At 40.2% G+C, this 22,500-nt stretch overlaps 3 protein-coding genes across 3 annotated transcripts in view; 2 read left to right on the top strand and 1 right to left on the bottom strand.

Annotated features, from left to right (window-relative positions):
* LOC138026907 (uncharacterized) overlaps positions 1–9,422 on the top strand; it is a 44,122-nt gene extending 34,700 nt beyond the window's left edge. The window contains exons 16-19 of the mRNA XM_068874362.1: positions 1–307; positions 753–989; positions 1,609–1,800; positions 8,125–9,422. The exon at positions 1–307 is cut by the window's left edge and continues 146 nt beyond it. Of these exons, the coding sequence (XP_068730463.1) occupies positions 1–307; positions 753–989; positions 1,609–1,800; positions 8,125–8,217 (829 nt within the window). The 3' untranslated portion in view covers positions 8,218–9,422. The remainder of the gene's footprint in view (positions 308–752; positions 990–1,608; positions 1,801–8,124) is intronic.
* A 7,012-nt stretch (positions 9,423–16,434) lies between these two features.
* LOC138026884 (phosphomevalonate kinase-like) lies at positions 16,435–17,712 on the top strand. The gene is given in 2 exon segments (XM_068874344.1): positions 16,435–16,542; positions 16,544–17,712. Coding segments are annotated over 2 exon segments (609 nt in total). The 5' UTR covers positions 16,435–16,449; the 3' UTR covers positions 17,060–17,712.
* A 3,601-nt stretch (positions 17,713–21,313) lies between these two features.
* LOC138026398 (retinol dehydrogenase 13-like) overlaps positions 21,314–22,500 on the bottom strand; it is a 2,436-nt gene continuing 1,249 nt past the window's right edge. The window contains exon 1 of the mRNA XM_068873742.1: positions 21,314–22,500. This exon is cut by the window's right edge and continues 1,249 nt beyond it. The gene's annotated coding sequence lies outside the window, so the exon portion shown is untranslated.

The raw sequence follows: 22,500 nt of genomic DNA, 5'->3' as shown, positions 1-22,500 counted from the left end.
AATGAGCGACGAAGAAGACGTCAAGGTCTTTTACCTCCGAGGAAATCACGACCATGAGATGGATCAAAAAACCGTTAAGACTTTGATGGGAGAAAAGGTGGAATTTATAGAAGGTTCTCTTGTTTATGTCATCAAAAGCGACGATGGACAGACATATCGAATCCGCTTTGCACACGGCCATGACTGGGACATTTTCAACACTTACTCCTTGGCTCATCCTAAAGACCCTCTAGGAGGCAGACCGTTTGGGTACTACGTCACCCGAGCAGTGGCTACAGCAGATTCACACGAGAATGAAACAGAAGTGGTAAGTAACAGTGTTATCTTGTCGTATGTACTTTTCAGTTAATATTATCGAGAAAATCTTTTCCAGTTTGCAAGTTTGGGAGGGGGGGGGGGGGGTGAAAATTGTTACTCAACTTGCAGCAGTTTGTGATCGAATGAAGGAATAAACTGCACCCAGCGCTCGATGTGCTGGTTTAGAACGGAAGAAAAAGAAAATCTGTTACCATTTGCCACCATTTGACATATAACAACCTGACATGAAATTCCAAAAGGCCTAAAAACTTTCAAAGCCTCAGTCATGCAGTGTATTTCTCAGCAGGATTTGAGTCGCCTTCGGTTAAGAGCTGTTTTAATCTCTCTCCAAGTTCGCTCTCACTCATTGGGATAAAATACTACACTATTCACAGTTCGATTCAACAGACGCTGGTGTGTCCGAAATATCTTGTACGTTTGTTTTATAATTACAGGTTATCATGCAGATTGTATCCGAACTCTTGAGCTGCATCAAATGCCACGTAACGGAATCTTTCATCATGGAAATATTGTCCCAACCCTTTGTACAGGAAAGGTTTTCCAAGTCCATGATTGAAAGAGCGCTGGGCAGAAACATTTCTGAAGATGACTACATCCGTTTGGATGACGGGAGGGCGATTAAGATGGCGAATGTGGTCAAATACCCTTTCTTCAAACGTGCAATCGATAAGGTATATACCTACCTACCTACCTACCTACCTACCTACCTACCTACCTACCCACCATGAATGTTTTGAATACTTTAAGGCAGGTCGACTGTTTGCGGCAAACAGTGGGCTGTTGTTGGCTATCCGTAAGATTCTATTTAAACGCTTAAAAAAAATAAAAACGTTACAGCCGTAAAAGCTAAGATTAGAACAAAGGAAGGACAACCAGTTTTACGTAATAACAATAAAACGCTATTTTAACAGGAAATTTATCATTTACTAGGCTCCGTGCTCAGAGTTTAAAGTAGCTGCGAGATTTAATTAGATTCCTAAGAATAATTTCCTATGGCCTTTTTCTTTTCTTTTTGAAGCTTCCCGTAACGATTTTCACGATTGATGAGTTGAAAATGTGAACACTCCATTTCAAAATGTGAAAGCACTAAGATGCACTCTTCAAGTCCTCTTTTCCCTTTTTCGCACACATCGCTTTAGTCTCGCCGAGTTGTTGATGGTCGCACTCTCGACTATCCAGATGGGAAGTGACAGCATTATCTTATAAATGATGCATATAGTACGAATAGTACGAAAGGCTTTGGTTATATCAACCTCTGCATATTCTTTGTTTTATTGACTTGTCAAACAGTTTGGTGCTAGCCGGACTTTCAGTATGCTGAAAGGCTCATTGGGAAAGTTTGAGGACTTCCTATCAAGATGCGAAGAGGACGTGGTAGTCTTAGCGCACACCCACACCTGGAAAGAACAGGAAATTAAGAGCACCAAAAACGGAGATTTATTCTACGTCAACACGGGAACCTGGATAGATTTTGCACATGACGTGAGTGAGGCCCAGCCTGATTAGACCTTTCTTATAGCTGTACCTTAGGGTTTCAAAGATTGAAATAACTCAATTTTCACGATTAGGTACTCGCGGCTCTGAAAATATAATAAGTAAAGGTTCAATGTTGGTCTCGCAAGAAAAAAAAAGGGCGCTCAATATCTTTGATCTGGAACAAAACAGGTCAAGCATACCTGAATAGATTCTATTTATAAATCGATGTTTTGAGATTTGAATGCCTTAACTGAATTTAGGGTACGCTTCAGCTGGTTCGTCTCTAAGTCAATCGCCCCTTGAGGCAAACTATTCAAAGCGATTGCCTCCAACCTTTCCGGACATAAATTGATTTTGTTGTACAAAGGAGCTAAGCTTTAATTTGATGGTCAACTCGCAGCTAAGGTAAGAGAAAAAACGTTCGATACACAAAAGCTCAATTCAGTGCGAAAAAGCGTTGATCCAAGGTATTCAAAGTGAGATGGGGCTCAATGTTTCAACCTTGTCGACGAGCAGGTTTCAAGTTGTATTCTGTGCGCATTTTATTTTTGATTATTTAGCCACTCGAACAAAACAGCTCGAGGAGTTATTAATTGAATTTTTATTAAAGTGACAAAGAGACTAAGGAAGCTTGGAGCTTGTATTAATAAGCTTCCTTAGACCAATTACAAAGATATATAAGCAAATTACCGGCAAAGTGAGAAAGATAGTACAGAATATATATAAGAGGGAAGTTGATATAATCCTACTTTTTTTTTTTTAATGAAACAAAAACCAGCGGTTAGCTAACCAGTGAAACAGGCAACGAGTTCCATATACTTTTGGTCCTTCATAAGGGATGCTGAACTGCTTAATACTCGTTTTACATATATGAATCGAACCTGATGACTAGTTAAGGACGGTGCCTACTTTTGTTATTGCGCATACGTTCTGCGCATCTCCAGATACTCGGATTTCCTATCAGTGATGCTTACTAATACAGGGATATTTTTGTGCGGTTTTCAAACTATCCAGAGAAAGTAGATCTTAGTAAGTACGATTGGTAACCAAAAAGAAAATTGGGAGTAACCATGCATTTTTGAGAGATAATTAAGCTTCAATTGGAGAAAGAACGCCATACATCGCTTTGTATTTTAAAACTTTTTACAAATATTATTCATGAATTATCTTTGAAAAATGCGTTTTTACCCCCAATTTTCTTTTTGGATTTCAATAACACTTGTTAAGATCTATATTTCCTGCATAATCACACACCGGGGCAAAAATATCTTTAATCAGTAGGCACCGTCCTTAAATGACAACAAGAGAAAATGAGGGGACAGAGAGGGAGGCTCCCGGTCCAGCCCTTGGGATATGTCATGTCCACGAAAGTTATTTTTAGACGAGCGGAGGTCTTTGTTCTAACGGAAGTCTGTCTTCCGAGACGTCCGCATGCAGGCCAACCTCGGTCTGATGTTTGAAAGGAAATAAATATTCATCTGCCTTCCACGTGCGCCACCATTTGCTATTTTCACTAAGAACCTGTGAGCGAGGCAAGCCTGCATGCGGACGTCTCGGAAGACAGACTTTCACTTGAACAAAGACTTCCGCTCGTCTAAAAATAACTTTCGTGGACATGACATATCCCAGCGAACGCCCTGAGCCTCCCTCTCTGTCCCCTCATTTTCTCTTGGTGACAAAGATTATGAAAACTGTTAGGCATACCATTATGATGATACAACTAAAAGTTGCTAACAGCAAGTGGAGTGCTGCGAAGTGGGTCGTCAAATAATAATAATAATAATAATAATAATAATAATAATAATAATAATAATAATAATAATAATAATATGGGCACTCGGGTTGAACAGGTTGGTGCCTTAGCCTACCACGGGAATATAGACGTTCCCGCCCACCAGAGTCTTGGGTGGCACCTTTGGCAAGTGCCAACAACCCAAAAAGCCACCCATGTTAGGTGTTAGGGCTACAACAACCTCATTTGATGAGAGAATGTCAAATATTGAATTTCACACTAACGACGTCAAGGGGACTGGAGCTTGTAGTGAAGGTGTCGCGTCCGGCAGGTGTCCTGTGGATCAGCAGCGCAGGCCCGGTCGTCATCCTGCTACTGCTGAACAACGACAGAAGAGATTAAGATGGTCAAAGGAGGATAACAAACGGTTGTTTGAATGTTACATCAGGAGTGGACCAGAGAGGCGAGGGTACAGAAAATGATTGCTAGACCTGTGGAAAGCCCGTAACATCAACAACGGTGTTGGTCAGGGGAAGAACAGTTTTGATACAAAAGGACACAGCGAAGAGTGCCCAGGCCAGCAACTACCGCCCTATTGCCTACCTACCCATGATGTGGAAGCTCCTGAAAGGAGTTATGGGAGAGAGGTTATGCTACCACTTGGAAAGGAATGGACTGCTAACAGATGAACAGAAGGGGTTCAGGATCCCGAGGAACTAAAGATCAATTGATTATAGACAAGGCAATCCTGAAGAACTGCCGGAGAAGGTTGACAAACTTGTCAATGCCTTGAATAGACTACAAGAAGGCATATGGTATAGTACCGCATTCGTGATACTGAAATGCGTGGAGATGTTTGGGGCTGCCAACAATGTGATCTCTATAATCAGCAACCGCACGGTGAACTGGAAGACAGTATTAACATCAGGAGGAATGGATCTCGGGCAGGTGGACATTAGGAGAGTAGTTTTTCAAGGTGACGCCATATCACCACTACTGTTTACAGTGATCATGTTACCCTTGACCCTAGTACTACGAAAAATGAGAGCTGGATACAAACTGGCAAAGCACATGAAGCCCATTGACCACCTAATATTCATGGATGATCTGAAGCTGTACGGAGCTAGCAAAGATCAACTAGACTCACTTGTTCAAGTAGTAAGGATCTTCTCGCAAGACATTAAGATTTCGTTTGGGCTAGACCAGTGTGCTGTCCTGGAAATGAGAAGGGGAAGACGAATTGGCAGTAGCGGAATAGAAGTACCCAACGACCAGCATATCGGGGAAATAGAGGAGGAAGTCTACAAATACCTTGGCAAGATGAAAGGCAACCAAGAGAAAATGAGGGGACAGAGAGGGAGGCTCAGGGCGTTCGCTGGGATATGTCATGTCCACGAAAGTTATTTTTAGACGAGCGGAAGTCTTTGTTCCAGTGAAAGTCTGTCTTCCGAGACGTCCGCATGCAGGCTTGCCTCGCTCACAGGTTCTTAGTGAAAATAGAAAATGGTGGCGCACGTGGAAGGCTGATGAATATTAATTTCCTTTCAAACATCAGACCGAGGTTGGCCTGCATGCGGACGTCTCGGAAGGCAGACCTCCGCTCGTCTAAAAATAACTTTCGTGGACATGACATATCCCAAGGGCTGGACCGGGAGCCTCCCTCTCTGTCCCCTCATTTTCTCTTGAGGCAACATAATAATAATAATAATAATAATAATAATAATAATAATAAAACCGGAGTATCCGGAGAAAAACCCTCGGGATCAGATTGATATCGACTGAAACTCAGTCCACATACGACCCCGAAGCCAGAGTTGAACCTCGGTCACAGAGGTGGGAGGTGCGGTTGATAACCACTAAGCCATCCTGACTCCCCCCGATAACATCGGAGTATATCAGAAGAGTCAACAAGTTGTGTAGATCAAAACTCACTGAAATCTTATCGATGGCATCGATACCTGGGCTGTAGGTGTAGTATTACTGTAGTATGCTACAGTATTACTGTATGCTACAGTATTATTGTCAATTCAGTATTACTGTATGCTACAGTATTACTGTAGTATGCTACAGTGGAGGGATTGTGGACTGGACAATGGAGGAGGTAGCCAACATGGATAGAAGAACTAGGAAGATCTTGACATGAATGGCTGTCTGCACACCAGGAGTAATTTTGCGAGGCTGTACCTGCCGAGAAAGGAAGGGGGAGGAGGACTGATCGGCATCGAGGAGTGTGTAAGAAGGGACAGCAAATCCCTTCATGGCTACCTAAGAGAGAGAGCACAGAGTGGATGCTTCAAGCTTGCTTTGAAGGAGAAAGTGATTGTTGAAGAAGAGAGTCTGCAGGCCTATGAGAGGAGTAGGAAAGGCGAGAAACTTAAAAACTGGAAGGAGAAAGCCCTACAGGGTGCGTTTGTCCAACAAATATATCAGATGAAGCTGGAGAGGAGTCTTGGAGATGGCTCAGGAATGGATTCTTAGAAAAAGAGACAAGGTTTGATTCTTGCTGCCCAGGAACAAGCTTTAAGAACAAACTCGATCAAGTACAGCATAGATAAGACCTCAGAGACACCAATGTTTAGATTGTGTGGAGATGCCACTGAAACAGTACGACACATTTTCAGTGGATGCAAGAAGCTTGCCCAGAGAGAGTATAGGAAGCGCCACGACAAGGTGGCCCCTGCGGGTACACTGAGAGATGTGCAGGAAGTATGGGATAGAGTGTAATGACAAGTGGTATGACCATCAACCCTTGCCAACCGCAGAAAATGGAGAAGTGAGAATTACCTGGGACATGACTATCTAAACAAACAAAGTGCTGAAACATAATCGGCCAGATATTACCCTAGTGCATAAAGACACACAGAAATGGCCACTTATTAGCATAGCTGTGCCAGCGGACCAGAACATCACCAGAACTGAAGAGGAGAAGGTTGAAAAGTAACAGGAACTAGCATTTGAAATCAGAAGGATTCATGGAGCCTCGAAAGTCACAATAATACGAATCGTGATTGGTTCTCTTGGAAGCATATCAAAAGGTGCAAAGACCTGGTCTGGCAAGCTAGATGTTCCTGACTTCCTTGGAAGTGTACAATTATCGGCCATCCTTGGAACTGCTCACCTGTTGCGGAAAGTGTTGTGTCTCTAAGCTACTGGGAGTTGCTGAGACACAATAAACGTCACCCAGTAGAACACCCGACGACTGGAGAGAATCGAATAATAATAATAATAATAATAATAATGAACCCGCTGTAAAGGGCGGGAAACTGCGAGTTGACCGTGAAACCTGAGTTCCTTTAGACAACAACTTTAATTTATGTCCGAAAAGGTTAGAGGAAATTTCTCTTCAGAATAGTTTTCCTTAACAGGCGATTTTCTTACAATCGAACTAGCTGAAGCGTACCCTATACTCAATCACGGCACTCAAATCTCAAGAGGTCGATTCATCAATAAAATCTATAGAGGTGCGCTTGACCTGGCCATGGTTTGACGGTACATTGTTTGCCTCAACGGGCGAATGACTATATTGCGTGTCGTCAATGGGAGATTGAACCGTGAATTGGAATGGATTACGTCTTGAAATATTTGGGCTAATTTTTCTCAAGATCCGACTTATCGTCGAGAAGAAATAGTCACATATTTATTACAAACAGTCCAACCACGAAATATTTTATTAATATCTCACTTTAAATAGCTAAATGAGAACTTTGAGCACGGTCTAAGAAAATGCAAATTGACTCCTGTGCAGTGTGAATCTGAACAACACCAAATTAGTGACAAAGCCCCTTTTAATGTGATTTCCAAGAAAGGTGCTGAACATAAAGACACCTACTAATTTGGACTCCAAACCTTGAATGATTGATCACATTATCATATGACCTGTACGGCCCCGCGAACGCCTTCAGTCCAAAAGTATTGAGAAATCCCTGTATGAGGGCCGTACGCATTAGCGTGAGCGGGGTCTGAAAAAGCCATACACCCCCTTTCGGAACACGTAGTTGTAGATTTACTTTACAACCAAACGAAAATAGAAACTACATATTCGATATTTAAGGAAAGGAACTTTATTTAAGTGTCTAGTCTTCTGGCGCTGCAGCTCTAATTGGGGACACTGTAAACTGAAATCAACAAATTAACTCAAATCAAATCATAGCTTTGTTTTTGAGGAGAGGGAAAAACCGGAGCACCTGAAGAAAACCTCTCGGTGCAGAGTAGGCTTGGCTTTAACAGGTTTAAGAGTCCAGTAGTTAGCCACGGGTTGCACTTAGAATTCAGCATATTTTCACAGGAACCAATTAATGCAGCTCTGGCATTAACAGAAATTAAAAAAAAAACCCACTGAATCGAATTTACACCAAAGCTTATTAATGTTCTGTTCTGGCGGATGGCGACGCTTTCCTTGGAGTTAATTGATAGTGAATGAATATCGGAGGAGCAAAGCGTTGAAAACAAGTCAATCAGTTGACACATGCACACAGGAGGCAGAAAGATCATTAGTCACAATGTTATCAATCAGATAACGCTCTCGTCACTCTGGACATCTTAGTTCATAAGACGATTAAGTTTCCTGTTTCCAACACTTTTTAAAATTTTCCTTTCAGTTTTCCTTTGCCTATATTGTTGCACCGACGAAGGCTAAAGCCGGCGAAGTTGCTGTCAGACGACACCATCTTAACCCGGACGGATACGTTTAGGAATGTTAAATATTACGAGTTTCCGTGTTCCTGCGATATCTTCAAAGTGGTCAATGACACCAGTTTTCAGCACTTTCCAGCACGTAAAGTTAATGGGTCCATACTGCCACCATCTGTCAGTTAATACAACAACGTTATTTGTGAAAAACGTTATGGCAATTGTTGTGGCATGATGGGTCACCAAAACTCCTCCAATTTTAGCTTGAGGTGATAGTAAACGAGCCCGGCGACTCCTATTCTTTATTGCTCAACTATAATTAGCTTGTCGAGATACAACAAAGTTGTGAACAAAAGTTTTAAACAAGGTTCGTGATCCAAATATTGAGGTGGCTTATAATCCGCGTCCCAAATTTTTTTTCACTTTGCAAAAATTGTTTCTTATAGTTATGATAGTTAAAATGGGGTCACCGAGATCCTATTGCTAAAAGGGAAGGAAAGGAAAGGAAATTTATTGGTTAAGTGTATAGTCGTACTAGAGCTGGAGCACCAATAGGGGACACTGTAAACTGAAATTAACAAATAACGCAATAGCCCACTTTCCATATATTAACTAATACAAATCCTTATATTTATTCCTCAGAGCCTCGAGATGATACCTTTTGTTTAGGATTGAATTTTAATACATCAAAAGTGGGCTATTGGAGGTCACATCTAGGAAAGTGACGTCATTTACTCACAAGCTCAAAATTTCAGCGCGTAAATGCAGTTTATTACATATGCAAAACACAAGTTTTCAAGTCTCCCGTGCTGCATGTTAACTTAGCTGCGTACACACGCATTGCATTCTTAAACAAGAGAGCCTTTACTTCATTTTCTCCTCGAACCAACTCTTTCACGATTATAAAGTTAGTAATGGCGGACCATTAAACGGGAAAATTCCATTTAAAATAAACAGGCGTCCTTTTGAAATCATGCAAGGCTTAAAATCTATTTAATGTTTCCAGTTTCACTTAGTGTTTCATTAACTGATAGCTTTGAAATCCAAAGAAAAAGAGGGAATGATATTTTGGTCATGGTAGCACTATAAGAGACTAAGTAACCTCAAGAAAAACCTTTTATAACAGGATCATCGAAACATGGCTTCCAAAACACAGAGAAAGTACCCGAAGTGTCACTTTTCGAGCCTTGCTCAACACTATACAACATCGTACAAAAATGTTGGATACAACAATCCTGATGATGCTGTATTAGGCGCCAAATCTGACAAAGTACTAGTATTGTGTAAGCTTTAACAGAAGCTCATAAACTTTCAAGTGTTTAACTCTGGTTCAGAGCTGGGGTCTTTGGAGTTTCAAAATTTCCTTATATGGATGTAACGTAGCTCGCCCATTTTCCCGCGCTCGTGCAGCTTCGATCTGCAGCGTGAAAAAGAAACCGCTGATCCATAAGCGTACGGACAATGTTTTGTCAGGGGATGCGGGCACTATCATAGGCCTACATGTGAAGTGAAAATATTTTTACATATGAATCTATCATATGAGCTCATAAACAAGTTAAAAGAAATAGCTGTCTCTGCCATTTCGATGACAGAAGATAACAATGATACGATCTATGTCATTGTTGACTACTGAGTTGGCATAATGATATACCCTTTTAATGTGTTACTGACACGTTTCTGTCCCATGGTGAAGTGGGGGTAAGTTTTCAATCTGCGCAAGGCACTAAATGATAGTTCCTCAGAACACGACGTAGAAGCTATCACTGCAAGGATATATAACACAATCGAAAACTCTGGAAACATTAAATAGATCATTCTCGTGTATTGTCTCCAGCATTTCTAAAATTAATCTCCGCTCACGACGAAAACTCGTTTACATTTTCTCGCCGTCGATTTTGTGAAATATAGCAAATCAAGAGGTCTTTTTTTTTTTATATAAGACGTTTCTCTTGTTGCCTAAGAATCTGAATTGCCCAAAATTGGGGGGGATGGGGGGGGGGGGGGTGCTGCAGTGAAGTCTCCGCTTCCTCCCAGATCTCGTAGGTGAAGATCGTGAATTTTTGCGCACTCCCCGCCTGCTGGAGGACCAAAGTCGAGTCAAAATATGTGTAAGTCCCCGCAATTCCCGGGGATTTACTTTGACTGGTGCATTGGACATTAAAATCTATTAAGTGTGACTCTCAGCGATCAATGGATTAATGGGGACATTAAACCGTTGACTGAGTTTAAAACTCCTCCTCTCTTTCGGCCTGTTCCAAGCTCAGCTTTGTCTGGACGAGTGACAATGCAAGAGAAAACAGGGCAAGAACCGGGGAGAGGTTGATCAACCCAACTAACTGAGAGAGGTGGATAGCGCCACCACCAGATAAATATGCTGAGATATCTCTATTTGTATTAAAACTGGGTTTGTCACCAAGTGGGTACATTTTAAAATGTATTTATAAAGTTACACTGGTGGTTAAAAGCGTTTCATAAATTATTTACAATAAAAATGTTCCTGACATTTCGGGCGCAATCACGGAACTTTCTTCAGGGGAAGTAAGAGAAAAATTTGATTCAAAAGCACAGATATAAACAAGACGTTGATTAAAAACCACCGTTGTAGAATCCGAACGGGGGTACCGCACTATTCCATACGTTAGCGGGACCTCTGAGCCAATAAAGAGAGTTGGAAAACCATGGCATCAAAGTGGCATTCAAACCCTATCGGACAAGAAGCCAGATGTTTCTAAAACCGACAGACCAAATGCATGAAGGAGAAATTCGTGATCCCGTTTACGACATTCCTTGCGCTGACTGTACCAAGAGTTACGTTGGCGAAACTCAGAGAAAATTCATAACAAGAAAAGGCGAGCACCAAAAGGCTGTCGCGCGGCGACAAGGGAAAAAATCAGTACTTGCTGACCAAGTGATAAAAACAAATCACGATATCGCATGGGACGAGCCCACAATTTTCAGGGTTAATAATAACTGGCACCGAAAAAAGATTCTCGAGGCCTGGGAGATTGACTGTGCCAAAGACCCATTCAACCGGGGCGACGGGGCGTTACTCCACAAGGAGTATTTACACTCGATTCTCCCTAACAAGAAAAAATGGCACATATCTTGAATTTTAATCAGCGTTTTGTTTATATCTGTGCTTTTGTATAAAATTTTCCGCTCTCACTTCCCCTGAAGAAGGTCCGTGATTGCGATCGAAACGTCGGGAACATTTTTATTGTAAATAATTTCTGAAACGCTTTAAACCACCAGTATAACTTTATAAATATTTTTAAATATCTCTTTTTGTTTGTTAGTTGGCATAAATATAAAACTAATACAATATTCTCACACCAACAGACCGAATTCCTAAATTATTTTATCTATGAGTTTATTAGTCCGGCACCAGCCTCGTTAGCGTATGCAAATTGGTAGATTTTTTCTTTGAAATGAGGCTGGTGAGGCATATAGCATAAAAATAATAGAATAATTGTTGGCCACATTTATAAACTGTGGGAGGCGCGGTGGCCTCATGGTTAGTGTGCTCGACTCCGGATCGAGTGGTCCGGGTTCGGGTCCTGGCCGGGGACATCGTGTTGTGTTCTTAGGCAAGACACTTTACTCTCACGGTGCCTCTCTCCACCCAGGTGTATAAATGGGTACCGGCGAATTCAATGCTGGGGGTAGCCCTGCGATGGACTGGCATCCATGGGGGAGTAGAAATACTCCTAGTCGCTTCATGCCATGAAAACCGGAATAAGCTCCGGTCTGATGGGCCTTCTGGCTCGTATGCAGAGACTTTACCTCTGCATATTATTGCTGTTTTGATTCTTTCCTTTGGTATGCACAAATACGTCTACCGTGAATTTACGGGCATGTACTACGAAGACATTTGTCGACAGTGATATATTCGCACTGGACACCCTTAAGTGGCTTGAAGACCGAAAAATTAACTAACGAAAGGACAAGCAAGTAAAGTATGGTCGAGAAGGGATAGAGGGGATATTGTTACTCTCATTGCCAAAATGAACGGAGGCCATCCCCGTCTCCTTTTTCCAGAAGTCAAGATCATCCTTGGGCGTCTAGAATACATAACCCTGAGTGATCGTTTCGCAAACGATACCTTAAAATAGCAGTTTGCTGATTGACGAGTGAATGACAGCCCTCTTTTAATGTACTTACAGACTATGCGGTCAGTAAACTGCATGTCCGTCAAATAGATAAGCCGTTCAAATGTTAGTCTTTGTTTCGGGTTTGCTTGCTGACCCGAAACAAAGACGAAAGCGAAACGTTTCCTACAGGCAACACGCATTGCAAACGTCCTGAAAGTCGTGGGCCAAAAATTCAACGTATTGGGTGCGTTTGCACGCCGGAGTGAGAGCTGCGAGTTTTTTTTTGCGTTGGCATAGTTGTTGTTTCAGACTGTATGAAACACGTATATCACCAGCACTAGTCTGTCATTTGAATACCTAATAGGCCATTTTCGAAATATGAAATATTCAGCTTGATATTGAGGCAGTGAGGACAAAAACAATAGAAACACGTTGTAATGAATGTGAAAAATATTTGTATATCATCCACTTTCCTTTGTCTTTGTCCTCAGAACTTCTCTTTCAAGCTGAATTTTAATGTATCGAAAAAAGCCTATTGACCACTCCCCTTTACACACAATCATGCAAATCCACATAACATAGTTAAGAACCCCAACTGACGATGGGGAGACCAGTTGGCTATTTACCAGCGCAGGTGAGGAGGGCTGACTACCTAGAATTAACAACCCCTAGTACTCAGAGCAGGACTTGAAACCGGGTCATCTTTATTACAAGTATGATGCACCAATGACTAGGCCACACTGCATCTCTGTATTTTCATTAAATGATTACAGCATATGGTCACACCAAGAACACACGTGCTACAGAAAGGAACTCTGAAAACTTAATTCTCCAACTGACGTCATTGCTATTATATTTGACTTGTCCCTATTGTCAGGCCTCGGTTCCTGGAAAGCCAATCAAACTAACACATGACAAGCGTTTATTTCTTATTCCTGGAATAACTAATCCCCTGATAAAAAGCCGTTCCCGAAAGCAGATTTGATTCTTGGTCAACTCTCCCCTGATTAGGGCTAAGATTAAACCAGTAAAACCACTTATTTGCAGCTTCGCGGGCTACTCACGCGAAAAAAAAAAGAAGGATATGATGGCCGGAAGGAAAAAAATAATGGCGGAAACTATCGTAGGTCGCGAAGAAATCAACTCTGAAGAACAAGAAAGAAAAAGGAAAGCCCAAATTTTCCGTTACAAATTTGGCGTAATCACTGAAAATGTTCAAGAAATACTTTGAAACTATCCTGTGGAAACTAACAAACAATGTCACCCGCACCAAAAAGAAACAACAAATCTTGGAGAAAATTACCCGAGCAGTGAAAACATTAGGAACAGCAAACCGCCCTGTATCTTCGGAGTACAGTAAAGGTATACAAAAATTTGGTTTATCAACGGAGTTGATAATTAAATTGACCACCGTACAGAGATTCTAAAAGCTGACGTTTCGAGCGTTAGCCCTTCGTCAGAGCGAATCCGATTCGCTCTGACGAAGGGCTAACGCTCGAAACGTCAGCTTTTAGAATCTCTGTACGGTGGTCAATTTACATTATCAACTCCGTTGATAAACCAAATTTTTGTATACTACTTCCCCACCGACGCAGCACCACAGTTTCTTTAGAAACTACCCCTTCATTCTACAGTAAAGGTAGACTGCAGGAGGACTTCCGCTGAAACCCCCAAGTGTTTCAAGATAAGAAGTTTTCTATAAGAAATTAGTGAAGTGTTTGAAGAGGCCAGCTTTCAGCTGCTTGAATGGGTTTGAGACAGGTATGAAATTACATAAACAATACTGTTGTTCCTAGGTTACGAAACCTGTCATGTGATCAAGTAGTGCGTTGTTTACGTCGTTTTGATTTGATCAGCCGCCATACTTTTTCTGACCGAACGAAAAGTCTGGATACATGGGTGGAATAGGTAAGTAACCACACTCCCACTCGTACCCATTGTTTAGCAGAGGTATAGGAGCGTTGATCTCGCGGCACCTCGCTCCTGTTTCCACCCGAGAGTGCAAATAAGCCCATTCTCCTCAAAGTAAAGCCTCCCAAACCTCATCCTCAAAACTCCAAAACGAGATTTATGCCATCGGTAAGATCTAGAACACTCTATAGAGGTATTTAAAAATAAAATTTACTTAAGCAGAAGGTTCCTCATTTTGACGCTTCCGTGGGACATCAATCGGAAAAGCTGAAACAAAACATTTCAATTCGTTAACTTAAAGATTCCCCCACTCCGACGTAAGGGAACCCTGTTCAACTTGAGCCAATTTGGTGGATACCACCGCCGGGTTGCGAACTATATCGCTACTTGAAAGTAGTAAAGGGCGGACCGGACTGTCGCTGAGTCCAAAGTACATGATCCATCACCTCTGACAACTCAACCCCCAAGAGTGCTAGTTTTATTCGGCGCACATCCAGGTTGAAAATCATGCAGGGTTTCACCGATGTCACTTCTAATTCCTTGAGGTATATAAGTTTTGAGACGGGCTTCAGCCACCGAACAGCGGAGATGGTTCATTAACTATGGCCCAATGGGGATTCGTTGGACGGAACAGGTAGCCACCTCTCAGGTCAACTTTGAGTTTGTCAGCAAAAGCCAAGTACTGTTCAAAACCCCGCTTGCCCTGAGGATTCCGTTGAGTCCCGTATAGATTTGAACTGTCATCTCGCAATGTCTTGCCCCAGAAATGATGAAACGAAAAACCATCGCTTTGTGGGGAGCGAAGAATTTCAGGGACCTTAACTGGCCCCATGTCACCTGGTCTCTCTCCACTAAAAAATGCGGCCTTGAAAGTCCTTGGTCCCTAACTGAAATATACTTGGTTGGACTAATACGGAAGACGACTTCATCGACTGTTCATTATGAGTCATCAACGGATGGCGTTTATCAATAAAGAATGGAGTCGCTTGTTTTGGTTCCACTCGAGCTTGTAATTGTTCTATCGTAATTTCACGAAAATGATATTCCACAGTCTTGTCGATCGCTAGGTTGCCGAGGTCAAGCCTCCGATGCCATTCCCCAGTTGCTCAGGAAGGGCTTGAAAGATAGCCGGAAATTTCCCGACGTAAACAGGAAAAGGAAAACCCGACGCCCCTTCTGTCCCAAAAAGTTGCATCCGTTTTTATGAACTTGTGTCCTTCCATTCTCATTCTCGTAAACAAGGAATCGACAATATCTTGAGGGGTCACACTTATCAAGATCAAGGTGGGGCAACCTTCTGGTTTTCAATGAGGCACTGTAGAATAACAAGTATTATTCTTTGATTACAAAGTTACAAAACTATGCTGCTACTACAGAATTTTTAAAATAACTAGCATTATTATATGGCAAGCAAATCTCAGGCTAAATGGAAAACTCTAATTGGCGGGTTTTCGGTCGGGATTTCACAGTACGGATCATTACCAAGGAAACTGTGCGTTTCCGTATTTTTCTCTCGAAATTAGTACTTACATAGCTCACACGTGCAACATTCCTGACGTATCGGGAGTCAGTCACACGTGACTAGTAACTGCAAAACCACAAAGCCAAAGCAAACAACTGGGATATATTCGAACAACTCTGGCAAACACGCGACAACCATGGACTCATTTCCTTGGAAACTTGGAAGTTCAAGTTTTTAAATTGTTATTTCAATTTTTACTGAAAAAATCAATAGGTTTCTCAATTCTGGCAAACTAGTTTATGTAAATGATATACGGAGGAAATACTCATGGGAATTAAGACAGTTAAAAATTGTCACGCTGTTGTAATTTAAAAAAAATTGAGGATGCGTGCCGATTGATCATGCGCACAAATTTAAAAAAGAAAGGTTTGACAAGTCCAAACTGGACTGACTCATCCATTTCTTTGGATGAGCGGCAAATCAAAGAAAGTCAAGGTGTCTTGCAGAGTCTTCTTTCTTTCCCCTTCCCGACTTATCTAGGAAAACCGAAAGAGACTCTGCGGCAAGCGGAATTTAGTTTCAAATGTAAAAGATTACCGTTCAAAGTTTGTTGATGGAAGACGAAGATTACAAACATTCACCAGTCAGCGTAAAGCTTCTCTTTCTCAATTAATCCAGTAAAGCCGATTTGCAATCCAAAGGGTATCAATGTCTTCCTTTCCGGAAGTCATGTTTCACTTAAAGGACTGAGAGGGAACTGAAGCGAGGTCAAGTAAGCAGCGGCTATATTCTTTAGCGATGTTATTGTCATGTATGCATTGCCATTCAATATGGAGGATGATATTGACAAAACAGATCTTCGAAGCCCCAAAATTGTCTTCATTTTTAGCGGAAAACGCAAGTCAGGAAAGGATTTTGTTGCGAAAAAAACTGAGAGATAGCTTTGGTTGTGACAGATGCGCTATAGTAAGACTGTCTGGCCCTTTGAAACATGACTATGCGAGGCAAAATGGACTTGATTTTCATCGCTTGTTAGATTCTTCAAATTACAAGGAACTCTATCGTGAAGATATGATCAAATGGGGAGAAGAAAGGAGGAACGTTGACCCATCCTATTTTTGCAGATTAGCAGTAAAAATGACGATCTCAGGTTTCAGTGATAAAAATTGCTCCCGTGTGTGGATAATATCTGATGCAAGGCGAAAAACAGATTTGAAGTATTTTAAAGAAGGTTACAAAAACGTTGTCAGTGTAAGGATAAATGCTTCGGAGGAGACGAGAAAGTCAAGAGGCTGGGAGTTCACACCTGGTGTAGATGATGCTGAATCTGAGTGCGGTCTTGATCAGGAAGAATTTGATGTTATCATTCAAAATGATGGTGACGAACAACAGTTAAACTCCCATATTGTTCGTTTACAACAGTATACATGCTCACCGTGATAAGGAGAAAAATAGACTTTAAAGGACCCTAGTTAGCCACGGCAATGTTTTTGTTGAAATGTGGGAGTTTTGGTGTTGTTTTACTCTTTGGCCATACATACATGCATACATCCTTTACTTGATAAATCAGGTTGAATAAATGGCAGCTAATGCTGATGTGGACCTGCTATCAACTTTACACTAAGTGAATTAACATCTAAAAATATATCCCAATGTAAATAATTATAAATCGCAAATAATACATAAGTAAATAGATAAGTGTAAGATGACTACCTAAAAATAAATATATTAATTACAATTAAGATAACTTAGACAATGCATTAAAAGACAAGAGGATGACTTATCAAAGTAACTGGTAATAAACTGCATATCAATAATACATAAATTCGTCACTGATGTTATTGGTTACAATAGAGTTTGTGCCGAAAGTAATTTGGTCAATGCGTTTAGAGAATTTCTTAATGCTAGCCTTGAAAGAGGAGTAGCTAAGCTTGGACTTTAACTGGCTAGGCAAGCAGTTCCAAACAATGTTAGCAGGATGAGTGAAAGAGTCATGTAAGGCTTTGGATTTTGAAAACACAAGTTCCAATCTTAAATTATCTCTTAAATTGTATGAAGTTTCATGCTTTGTAAATAAATTGTTGATGTCATCAGGAGTTGAAAAGCCTGGTATGCAATACAGGCAAGTCTTCTGTTTTACATATAATGCATAGATGACCATTTTGCCATGCTGAGAACTTCATGTTTTGGGGTAGATATGCTGATATTGTGAATCAGTCTGGCAGCACGGATGTGCGAGTCCTCAAAGTCAGCCAACAAGTTGGAAGGTCCCCACAAAGATATACAATAAGTCACACTTGGTAAGATACCTTTGAAATAAGTAGATTCCAAAGTCCATCGGTTGAAGGTCTTCATCTGTTTAAGCTTAGAAATCTTTGCGTTGAAGTTTGAATTACCGGTACATTGATTCTGATCATTCTAGCCATTAAACGTTCCCTGGACTGGTCTTCAAGGAATCACAATGAAATAAATGCAGTACTCCTTGCCGCCAAGAGGATGGTTCAACAACAACTTCCATTTCCACCTATAATATGTTGCGAAGATAATGATAGAAAATGAAATTCTAATAAACATAGCTTATTTTTCCAGGGAAAACAGACCTATATAGATCATTTGATGTTTGATGGTAACAGATCACGGTCACATAATTCTGAGTTTCCGGGGCACCGAAAATGGCGACTGGGTGACTATGGTCCTTTAACAGAATATCATTATGGTCGCTGCAGAATACATCTGACCACTTTTGTCATAATTATTTTGACTGTGGTCTTAGAAGAATGAGTTAAAAAAAGGTTACTGCATTCTTCAATGCACACTAGTAGGTACAAAACACAGGTCAAAGGTCATTATTTTACCAATGCAGAAACAACCCCAACTGTTTACAAATGCTAACATTAGGCCTAAAAACTTTTGTTTAGGCCTAATTAGGCCTAAGGTTAGCTTTAATGGATGCTTAGGATACTTTCTGTATTGGTAAAACAATGACCTATGACCTTTGTTTTGTACCTGCCACATTTTGAGTTTTCTCCAAGGATTAGTCTGCAGTTGAGTTGCAGCACCTGCTGTGGCTGTATACTCCAATTCTGGAGTGACAGGCTCTGTTGTAGATGTAGTTTGCACTCCAGGCTCTGTGGGTGCTGATGTTGGAAAAAAATGGCAAGTTTTTAAAAGAACATGGAGGTAATAGTAAATGTGAAGAAAATTGAAAAGAATTTAAGATCACAATAAGTTATAATAATTATTGCATTAAAATATAATTTTTATACATGTATTGTTTTTAAAAATATTGATAAAATGGAGGGAAATTTAATTTGATAACTCATCACCCAATTAGCTAAGCTTTTACAATCTTTTTTTTTCTTCCGTTGGGAACTCCCTCCCCAGACAGGTGAAGTCAACTGACACCTCCATAAGGAGGTAAATTAAACTTGACTCAAGCCATGTTTCATTAATACCTGTTACCATTCCTTTAAGCATTCAGAAGAAGAGTTTCACCTCTTCTTGTCAACTGCCCACTCGTTGACTTTGGGGTATGGGGAAAGTTGAAAATGAAACCATTCTCCCGTTTTGCAAGTGTTTCTGTGAGGAAGAAAAACGTCAGGGAGATTTTAGCCCTTCTGGCCACACAAAAAATTGGGGAAAAAGAAGAAAAAGTATCTTCGGATCTCTTTGTCCCCATGTGAGGGGGGCAGTGGATATGGAGGGTGGGGAGGGGAGGGTGTTCTGCCATGCGAGAGAATGCTAACGAAAAACAGATAGAATTGAATTAAAGTACATGTATGCTTATGAGGGCTATGCAGTTTAAAGGGATAATGTTTTAATATGAAAGCCTCAACTGTAGTTAAAATCTTAAAAAAACTCTTTTTCTAGTTGTTCATCTCCAGATTATCTTCAGAACGGGTTGGGTTCCTCCTTCATTTTCAAAGAATGTACTTTACCAGAATAGGATACAAGTAGCCTTTACTTCAGATGGCTTCCTGTTTGCATGTCTTTGAATCAAAGGACTCTTTATTCTCTTTCCTTCTTCATAAATGTATATGCTACAGTAGAAAGTGAACTTTGTTCAACAGTAAATAATTACTATTACCACTTAAATAATGAAAAGTGTCTGAACATTTTACTATGTAACAGGGATGAAAATCTAAGGAAATGTTAAGATTGTCAAGTTATACCAGAAACCCATAAGGGTTGAAACGTGTAACGCGCGTTCACAGCTTCCGAATATTCCGTGCGAACTGATTGGTTGAATGTTTCAGGGCTAAGTACCATATTTGGAAACCCCTCGCTCTTGTTGTTCCAAATATGGTGCTTAGCAAATTGAATATTCAGAAGCTTGTTTCCCAGCACACAAGGGGCCGTTACACGTTTCAACCCTCATAGGTTTCTGGTTATACTAGACAATGACTGATGGTTTCTCCAAACCAAGTCATCAAGACTTACAAATTGAAAATCCTTTGTTTTTAACAAGAAAGCCATTACAAGTACATTGTACATGTGTATCAAACTTAAAATTATTTGTTATTTTACAGCCCTAAGTGTTGTTCCAGACAGGGTTCAAGCCTACAGGATACTGTGGTTACAGAAATATTTCAACAATAAAATTTAACATCTTACACAGAAAAATAATATATTATGCCTGATGAAGATTAATACTTTGCATGCTTTGCTGTTTATACATGTATATACTGTAGGGGAGACTGGTTCACAGCAGCTGCTAGTTAGTCTCTTGTTCATAAGATCTTAAGGTGGCTGGAACCAGTTTCACCACTTTTAGAGACCTTCTTATTAGATAGGTTATAGCTACTATACTGTATCACGTAACAGCAATGTTATGGTACCACATCAAACACCAATTATTGCTTAACGAAATGCGCTCACAATTTTGACGTAATAGGTTACCATGGCAACATGAAAGCTCTCCAAAAACACCCTATATTTCGTTTTTACTCACCCCCATTTTTTATTGTAAAATAGTAATTAGCAATTTGAGATAGGACTATCTGCAAAGTTAAAAAAATTCTTGGGAGCCAATTCAGAGCTACCTTAACTTTCCGAAAATTAAGATTGCTTATAGAGTGCATTTTGTTAAGTAATAATTAGTGTTTGATATGGTACCATAACATTTCTTTTACGTGATACAGTTTTGTAGTGACAACCCTTCTAATAAAAAGGTCCTTAAAAGTAGTGAAACTGGTTCCAGCCACCTTAAAGGGAACCTCCTCTTCAACAAAAAGATAACTTTAGACCAAAGAAAATAAAGCTAATAAAACCCATTGACTCCTAGGGGTTCCCCATTGACGAGTAAAATCGTCTGGCATTAGAGTAAAATACTAAGTAAGGCCAGTTCAGGCGTCCAGGGGTTAAATGTCAAAATAGTTTCAAAATTTCTTTCAGAGGAAGCATTTGCACCAAAATTAGATGATTTTCAGAATTGCTTGCTTTTCGTTTCAAATTTATCAGGCACCACCTTCTTGAAACATTGCAACAAGTTACAGCTGACACATTGTTACAAACCAAAAGCTCTGTGTCAGAACAATAAGATAGGGCAACCTTTACATGTCCAAACTTGTATTCAAGATGGCCACACCAGGGAAATTTAAAAGTGAAGATACGTGATTCTAAAAATTCATCTTTTTTGTTGTATACATCCTCTTTCTGAAACTTTTTTCGAAAAAAATTTGATTGCAAACATTGTTTTTCTTAACTTCCTTGTTTGTATTTCTTTTTCAAAAGTTCTTATGAAAAAACTGATAAATTCCAAAGATACAGGTGTATAATTGTTAAATATGAAAGATACATGTACTTGAAAATAAAAATTTTGATTACTTCAAAATAAGGCCAGACTACATATCTTCAAGGAATTTGCGACGGTCAGAAAAAATATATTATGTACAGTCAGAGGAGAAATTTGCATTGTCGATAGACTTAATCATGTTTCATATGCGACATGCTACATGTACATGTATCTTGGTGGGTTGGCAAATCATAAGAAATTTTGCAATGTTTGTATGATAATCCCTTACATGTAACTAAGGAACAAAACAGTTTTTGCAAAACTACTTTAATGTATGGACATAAGTTTGAAGGTACATGTACAGTACTTGCTGGCATAAAAAGTTTCTGTAAATTAACATCTGGAATGATTTATTCCTGTGCACAGAAAAATCTTGGGCAAACCCTGCAGATGAATGACTGGTGTAAAACTTCTGAGAACCAACAGAATGAACAGTTCTGGACCCTAAAGTTATCCCCTTTAATTTAATATTGATGGGTAAAACCATCTGCCATTAGACAGTGTAAAATTGTTAAGCATCCGACACTCTGAGGGAAAGAGTAAATTAATCAATGGAACTTTTGTTTAGTACTTACAAATAGTATTAGAATCATAACAATTTTATTTGTTTGCTTTCCCTTTTTTCTTCGGTGAAACAACAACAAATCACTACTTTTTAAAGACCACTGCTTTCATAAGCTCTGTAATAATACGTTGGTTCATACTAGCATAGTAAGTAGACCTTAAGTTCACTTGAGCCCTACTTCAGATGTGAATGGGTTTAATTTCAGCTCAAGTAGCCTACTCTGTGCCCATGGTAGCATGTTTTCTTCAAAGAAGCCAAAGTACACTCTCAAGTCTAGTTCAAACCATCCTTACAAGCTTACTTATCTAGCATCAAAACACATTACGCAAACGGACATCAATCAAACATGTTTGCGGCATACCTTGATTGACAACCCAATAACTTGCTGCATAATTTGATTGACAACCCAATTAATTTGAAAGCTCACCTTGAATTCTAATAAACATGTACATTGTAAACGGCTCACCACGGTAAGTAAACATGGACGATCTCAAGTGTACTTGAGCTCTGGTCATACTTAAG

This window comes from Montipora capricornis, chromosome 12 (assembly GCF_036669925.1).
Source record: "Montipora capricornis isolate CH-2021 chromosome 12, ASM3666992v2, whole genome shotgun sequence".
Taxonomy (NCBI): domain Eukaryota; kingdom Metazoa; phylum Cnidaria; class Anthozoa; order Scleractinia; family Acroporidae; genus Montipora; species Montipora capricornis.
Note: the sequence above shows the minus strand (reverse complement) of the source record. Positions and strands in the feature narration are given on the sequence as shown.